This window comes from Mchenga conophoros, linkage group LG16 (assembly GCF_057382185.1).
Source record: "Mchenga conophoros isolate Kocher_MC1m ecotype Shallow Benthic linkage group LG16, M_conophoros_male_GT1.1, whole genome shotgun sequence".
In the NCBI taxonomy this organism is placed as follows: Eukaryota; Metazoa; Chordata; class Actinopteri; order Cichliformes; family Cichlidae; genus Mchenga; species Mchenga conophoros.
In genome coordinates this window covers 24,197,560-24,205,410 of record NC_140541.1, presented here as the reverse complement: position 1 = coordinate 24,205,410, position 7,851 = coordinate 24,197,560, and the positions used below count along the sequence as shown (strand labels likewise).

The 7,851-nt window shown below is 38.1% G+C and overlaps 1 protein-coding gene across 2 annotated transcripts in view; it reads right to left on the bottom strand.

Moving 5' to 3' along the window:
• Window positions 1–240: 240 nt before the first annotated feature.
• Window positions 241–7,851, bottom strand: part of fign (fidgetin) — a 28,052-nt gene continuing 20,441 nt past the window's right edge. For both annotated transcript variants that reach the window (XM_085250492.1, XM_085250494.1), the window contains one exon: window positions 241–7,032. In XM_085250492.1, the coding sequence (XP_085106618.1) occupies window positions 4,799–7,032 (2,234 nt within the window). In that variant the 3' untranslated portion in view covers window positions 241–4,798. The remainder of the gene's footprint in view (window positions 7,033–7,851) is intronic.

The following is a 7,851-nucleotide window of genomic DNA, read 5'->3' as shown; positions in this document are numbered from 1 at the left end:
GAGATATAATCTCTCCAGCGTGTACTAAAAAAACATCAATTATGAATTTATAAATGTTCATGGATCACGAAAGGTGTCATTGATGGGCGGTGCGTAATAAAAAAGTATGTTTCGAACTGCTGCTAACTGATTTATTTTACTCTAAAACACCAGTTAACTTAAAAAAAAAATTATCACGCTGTAATTGATTTAACATTGTCTTTCAAAATGAATAACTCGAAAAAGAAATAGCACAGTCTATCACACCGTTGCAAATTTAATCAAGTAAGTTTAAGTACAAAATGCATTCAGAGTTCAGGAAAAAAAGAAAACACCTTTATTCAGTATTCAATAACCTTTATGTACCTTGAAATTAAAATACATTTAAATCGACTGTACTGTAAGTATGGCAATACATACACACATATAAACATGTATGTGGTGCACTTCCGTATGTACGCTGTATATCATTAGCAAATGTACAATACATACAGCTATGTGCAAGTTTGTTTTCTGTACAGGTATATGAAAAGTAAAAATTCAGAACTTTCATATTTTAATGTTATCCCTCACACTTGCATGTAGAATTGCAAGTGCACAGATATACACAATAACATGCGCACTACAACAATTCACAAAAGATTAAAGCAAGTCGTTATTTTTTAGGAAAAGAATTTGCATTGGGGACCTTGCAAGAGACAAGGTTAATGGAAACATGATATTGTGAATATACTGAACGTCAGTACTGTATGTGCAGGTTAACGTCATCTTTGTTTTCAAGGTGCCTTTTTTTTTTCTGTGACTAGTTCTTGACAGCGTAAAGACAGTCTCTGTGAGGTAGACTGCTCAAATTCAAGGGCAAGCTTTTATTTTATGCATTTTTTTGTTTGTTTTAAATTTTTATCCACAAATGCATGACATTCAAAATGACAGGACATGAGTACTACATGTAAAATATGTAGCAATGAGGTAGAAAAGGTTATAAAGAATGCCAGACTGAAAAAACTCATGATGGAAACACCATTTTAAGCAGTTCGGCAAAATCAAATCACAGAAAAACTGAAAGATATTGAAAAAGATGATACAAGTGACTGAGAGTCAATGTGCTTATCAAAGGTTCTGCTGACATGTTGTGACTGTATACCCACATCACCTTCAATACTGAATGATTTATAATAACATCTACAACATCTGAACTTTACAATGTATTTTGATAAATGTGTCTAAGTTTTCCTCATATCAGATATTTGTCAAAAAAATGTTTACCGTTTAGCTGTCATGACAAATAAAATCATAGAAATGTAACATTTTATGTGCCTTGTGTTACATTGTGCTCTATTACACATTGTTTGGGAGACAGCTTTCTCTAAAATGCACGAAAGATTACTTACATACAACTTAATTTGAGTGGACTATTCCCCCTTTCAATGTACATCTCTGCTGCTTGTGAACAGTTGATCTTTTGTACTTGTGAAATCTGTGCTTGTAAATCGTGCTCAAGGCTTCTTAGTACCTACTTGTTAAAAAAACACAAAAACAACAACAACAAGAAGAAAAAAACTTCTATATTCAGTCTCATATTCCAGTGTGTCATTTTCTACCAAACTCTGTAATAAACAAGTTAACCATATGTGTATTTGTCTTCCATGCAGATATGCTATGTCCATTCACTTTGATGGGGTGAGACTTGAAACTTATTATTTCACAAGCTCATGTATCTCTTAAACATTTAACATACTTTGATTCTGTAACTTAACAATGCCCAGTGAGATGGCAAGAGATTTTCCAATTATACATAAATACATCCGGCAATAAAGGTAAATTCGCAGCTTCCTTAAAACTGTTTTCATCTTATATAGGAGAGAAAATTAAAAAAAAAAACCCCAAAACAAACAGACGCATAAAAGGCAGTAAATACTTGATGTGTAAGGGCTTTTACAAGTAGCATCAACTTTTTCCAATTTCATGTGTTTGCCCTGAGCAGTGGCCAAATTTCATGTAACAATGTTACAATGTTTTAGGATAATTTCATTTGAGAAAAATTGCATGTGACTGGTGAGTATGACTGTTACAATTGACATAATGTGACAATTATTACTACTAATGAACTTACAATGAATGTATGTTTATTTTTTTTATAACTTCCCGGTAATTCCAGTCCCTTCAAAGAACTGGTGTTGGAAATTACCATTGGTATTACATGTACAGAACATGATCGATCCTGACTGTAGTCGTGCGTTACAAACAAACTACTGAATATAATAAATAAGTGAAGAGGGCATGAATATTCTTCATTACTGTTTCTCCAAATATGTGTAGGTCTACAATTTTCAAACTTAACAAATACAATGATTCTGTCCCTAAGCTGATCAAAATGTGTCGGGTTTAGTTACCGTTTTACCAGTTACAATTACTTGTATGGATTTAATTAAACTGCTTAGATTACTCTTCTGTAAAGTGTTACATAGATTATATGAAACTAGAAACAGACTTTTGGTGCAGCTGGTAGATTTCTTGCTCTGTAATTGTTCTAAATGCTTTGAAAACATCCAGATGTGGATCTTCGAAAATTAATGATATCATACCAGGTAGCAGTGATCATTGTGAATGTTGTCTAATAAAAGATAAAAGATAAAATATGTGCAATAGACAACAACAAAAAAAATACGGTCCTTAAGTGCCTCTACCCATCTACATCTGCATCTACTTCAGTGGCATTTTTCAATGTGCGAGTGCTTTGCTTTCCTTACTACTATGAGTACATAATACATTCAATACTTTTACTTGCCAATTCAGCTATCAGATTGGCTCTTTTATTGTTGGAAATGTTGCATGGGCATGTACTGATAAATGGCAGCAAATAGTGATTGAAAACATTGTACGAGTTTAAGTGTGAAAATTATAATAAAATAAAAACAATTTACCAGACAATGCAAGACTAGCCTTTGGAAATGTCCCTAAAAGGGAATGCCACTCAATTCATGGATGTTACACTTATAGCCTAAGAAGGAAAAGTAAACTTCAACATAATGGAATCATTTTTAAGACAAAACATGTGCAGGCTTACACACGTCTATGTTAGACAAAGATTCAGGGGTCTAGCAAGGTACAGCAACAAGATCACTGGTGAATCTTGGCTAACACAGAGCAAATTATCCTTAAGGCAAAGGCATAGTGTATCACAAACCTGACATTCAGTGGCATTCCCCTTTACGTATATCATATGGTGAGTAACAAGGTTCTTGGCAGTTATCAAAATGTAAAGCTAATAGATTTTTTTTTCCAGAAATTGTTTTGTTCGTTTTCAAAGGATTTTCTAATCGAACAAGCAGAAGAGATGCTGACATTTTGCTGTCCCTATGAATTTGTCTTTCAGAGATAACAAAGAAACTGAGGTAGAAAGAAACTTGGGCTATACATAATCCTTAGGTTTCATTAATGATAAAACAGCAGCAAGATGGAATGAAATCGCTTGGGGCAGTCGTCATTCTCAACCCCAAGATGTTTGTCTACACCCTTTGTATTTCTTTCAGTTCTGCATAACCACAAGCTAGGAATTTATGTCTGCAAACTGGGAACTAAACAACAGGATCATTTTATTTGATGTAAATGAAGATTTTTTTTTCTTTTGACAGCCAAAAGGGGAAAAAATGCTCCAAACAGAAATTTCTTTAAGGCTATAAGTCAAGATACACAATGATTCCATTATTTTTAAAGGCAATTGTCTGATCATAGAACAAGTTTCCATTTCAAACTAATTTCAAAGTTAAAGAATCCTAGACAAATAAATGAGAATTACTCTCAAACATTCATTGCAGGAAACTTCTCATTTTGAGGTATTAAATAGCCTTTCATGGTTAGATGATGCGATTTTAAATGCAAGTCAGATGCTTGTGTATTGTGTAGTGCTTTGATACAAGCTCATGAGGTACTAGACATATCATCAACATCATCATCACTTTCCTGAGTTGTCAAATAGAGAACATCAAAAGAAAAAATGGTAGAATTTTACATTGTGACTATTCTGATATTTTAACAAGAATTACATAGTAATTTAATGTTGAAATTGAATTCACTGTGTCAGCTTTTTTTCAAAAAATGTAACTGTCACTTTTATTTATAGCACATCAACCAAATTTAAGTTGAGTGAAAAACAAACAAACATATTTTCATATTCTCCACCTAAAAATAATGGATATACCAAAGTTATGGTAAGTAAATGACTTACACATGCATAAAATCTGTGTAAGGTAATGAACCCCAACTAAAATTATGCCAGTAAATTTAATTCAGCTCAAATTAACCACGGGTGTTCACAGAGAGCACAAAACAGACACAGCTGAAGAACACTGTTCAATAATAAAGAGAAAGCAAGGTTTTGTCACATTGTAAAGCTTTTTTTTTTGTATTAGCACATTTCACCAATGAAGATTGTGAGGCAAAAAAATACAACAAAAAACTTAAACAGCACCACCTCAGGCACTTGATAGCAACTAAATCTCAAGATCAGCAGAATAGTATATATATATTTAAATATATATATATATGTATATACAAAAATGTGGGGCATCTTCTCCAAGCTGTTTGAGTTGTAGTTAACACATGGATTTAGCCATATAAAGTTTCTTTTCTGATTTTAACCAAAGTCTGACGTCCAGACTGATAACTTCTGTCAGAAGCCAAAAAAGGAAATTTCCTTTACTCTATATAGCATGTTCATGTCATCACTGTTTGTTTTTTTTTCTTCCTCACTGAAGGCTAAACACTTATTTGTACTTAACAACTGGTTTTAAAGAAACTGTGTTTGATAGGTCCCATTTCATTGACTACAACCAAACATTTTATTCCACTCAGTGTACACATCAAGTTCTTTTTGTGATATGCTGGGCTGGAATTTGCAAAACACATTGTCAAAGTCTTGGTAAGAGATTGGCCTCATCTGACTGGGGTGGATGTTTGACAGGTCAGTACCAGGCATGCCATGGAGCGGACCTACGACAGCCTCTTGACAGAGTTGGACCACATCCAGTCCTGAAAAGCCTTCTGTCCTCTGAACAAGTAGTGACATCTCTTTGTCACTAAGACAGTAGTTATGCTGTGAGAGCAACTGACTGATTATCTGATGGCGTGCAGTCCCATCAGGCAAGGGAATTAACAATCTCTTGGTAAAGTACCTCCGCAGGGACTCTGGGATCTCTTCAGGCTTACTTGTGGAGCAGACCACAAGAACATGGTCCTCAGTAGAGGTCAAAATACTGTCAAGCTGTATGAGAAGCTCAGCCTTCAGGTGATTCACAGGACTCTCCTCACTGAGCTGGGCTGACAGCAGTAGGTCCACCTCACTGATGAAGACTACTGCTGGTTGGCGACAACGTGCCATGAGGAAAGAAGCCTGGATGATCTTGTCCCCTTCTCCCAACCACTTGGTCACCAGTGCTGAACTGCTTAATCGCAAGAAGGCAGCCCCCAGTTGGTTGGCCATGCAGCGTGCCAGAAGTGTCCTACCAGTTCCCTGAGGTCCAAATAAAAGGAGGCTCCGAGGTAACGTGGCCAGTCCGCTGAACATATCTGGCCTTAAAATGGGCCATAGTATCTCCTCTTTTATGGCTGCTTTGGCCATATCCAGACCTGCAATGTCACTCCAGTCCACTGGGGAGCCTTGCTGAAGGATTTCTGTGGTTACCAGCTCTACAAGGTTGGAATCACTATTCTTCAGCTGTTCCTCTGCAGCATGGATGGAGGAGGTAGCTGTACCTATATCAGACCCCGTTAGGGAGTGAGAGAGGTGCTGTCTGTGCTCTTCGGTTTGCTCGCTCATCATGGGAGATTCAAACTTGCTGTAGGGCTCAGTAGTTCTAAGATCACCTGCAGAGCTTTTTGTTGAGCCGTATGATGGAGGAGTTAGTGCTCTGCCAGAGTGCAAGTTAAATTTTCTTTGCTGATCAGAAGATATTGGCTGCTTCGTTGGTTTAAAAGCTAAAGATGTCGCTTCAGCATTTCTTTCAAAGCCACTGCCCCTGTTTGAGTCTGAGATGCTGCCATCTACTATTCTGTACATGGGGCTCTGTGCAGAGCGCTGTTGGTTGTAGCTGAAATTACCATAGCTTGAGTCCATATCTCCATGTCCACTCATGTAGAAAGCTTTTCGTTTTAATGAGTTGGATGTGCTGCCATTCAAAGGTGTTGGTGCAATTGGGGTATGATTATTGGACTGGTAGGTGTAGCCAGGCAATGTGGAGGGAGGGATTGGTGTAGGAGCTGCAATACCAGACGGCAGATAAGCAGAAGGAGGGGGTGCTCCCCCAGGGCTATAACCAGGGCCAACTGCAGCCTGCGAAGCATACCCTGTTGGAGGATAATTGTAGTTGGGAAGGTTTGGAGACCCAGTGTTGTAGCTCGGCACTAAACTAGGAGGAGGCGGGGGAGGGGGTTGTAATAGCCCAGCGCTGTGCAAAGGAGAAGGATGTGGGGATGGGAGGGCGGGGGTACTCTGGCCGCTGTAGCTAGAATGCAGGTAGGAACCGTTGTAGCTGGCAGTATATTCCTGAGAGGGGAGGCCCGAGTGGAGAGTAGTGGCTGTGTGACTTCCACAGTTACTACTGGAATAGCTAGGCTCAGACAAACTGCTGGCCACCCCTGGGGAGCTGCCTATGCTAGCTGACACATCTGTAGGGGGTAGGGCAGCTGTCATTCCAGCTTTGCTCACAGATATAACATCTGGAGCACAGTTCATTGGGTAAATCCCCTCCTGCCAGGACTCATTCTCTGACTTTCGTCCATTCATGAGTCCAGTAGTGCTATCAGAGTAGGAGCACAGCAGGGTTCTTTCATTTGGGCCTTCTAGGATCCCAGAGTACTTCTCTGCATATTTCTTAAGCAGATTGGAGGCAGTCAGCGCAGAGATGTCATCATTTGCCCACGCATACTGGTATGTTCGCTGTAAGTGCCCCCGGTAGGCCTCTACTTTGTGTGCTGGCGAGCGAGTAGTGGATGAGATGTCAAAGTGTTGCTCTGCCCATTGTGTGTGCTCTGGGGTCCACTGCATCTTTAGACCTGGATATTTCACATAGGGAAGAAATATATCAATGTAAGCATTGAATTGTGGTTTACCATCATTTAAATGCAATAATATTCTACAGTCAAATTATAAAAATTCAAACACACTGAAGTCCATAGGTGTTTTTATGACCGTTTTGTAAGAGGAGTAAAAAAAAACATACAAAGTAAAAAAAAGAAGAAGATATATTTGTTTAACCTATGTACTAAGTACATTTTATACAATATCAGAAATATAATGTTTAATACTATTTGCTTCATAATCTCTACATGTCTCTTATGACAGAAAACACTATCTGAATACACATCACAGACACGATGAGGATGTGGGACCCATCACTTGGTAACGGTGGTATAATCCACCCAACACAGAGCAGAGTGACACAGACATTGCAGGTCAGTCTATAATCCAACTCTCATCTGAGGCATTCTGAGACAGTTTCAAATCTGCTTGGAGGACAGCAGCAAAGCAATCTTCCTTGGCAGCGCTCTGTTGCTTTCATCACACAAACCCCTCAGCCCAGCATGAATTACATCCACATCGAGTCTGCCTACTGCTCCCTCATCGGCAGAGTGAGGATGAGGGAAAAAAAACAAAAAAAACCCCCCATGCTTCACTTGTCTTTTTCTCCCCAGCCTCTCTATGTAGCTTTAAAGGTTTGAATGACAGAAATAATCAAGTTAAATACTAAAATAAATCTGCAAATAAAACTTTTTACTCACGCTGTCATCTATTACTCTGAGATTATCAGAGGGTGTACTATATCCCCAAAGAATTTAGATTACTAGAGATTACAGCTCAAGACAATCTGATAG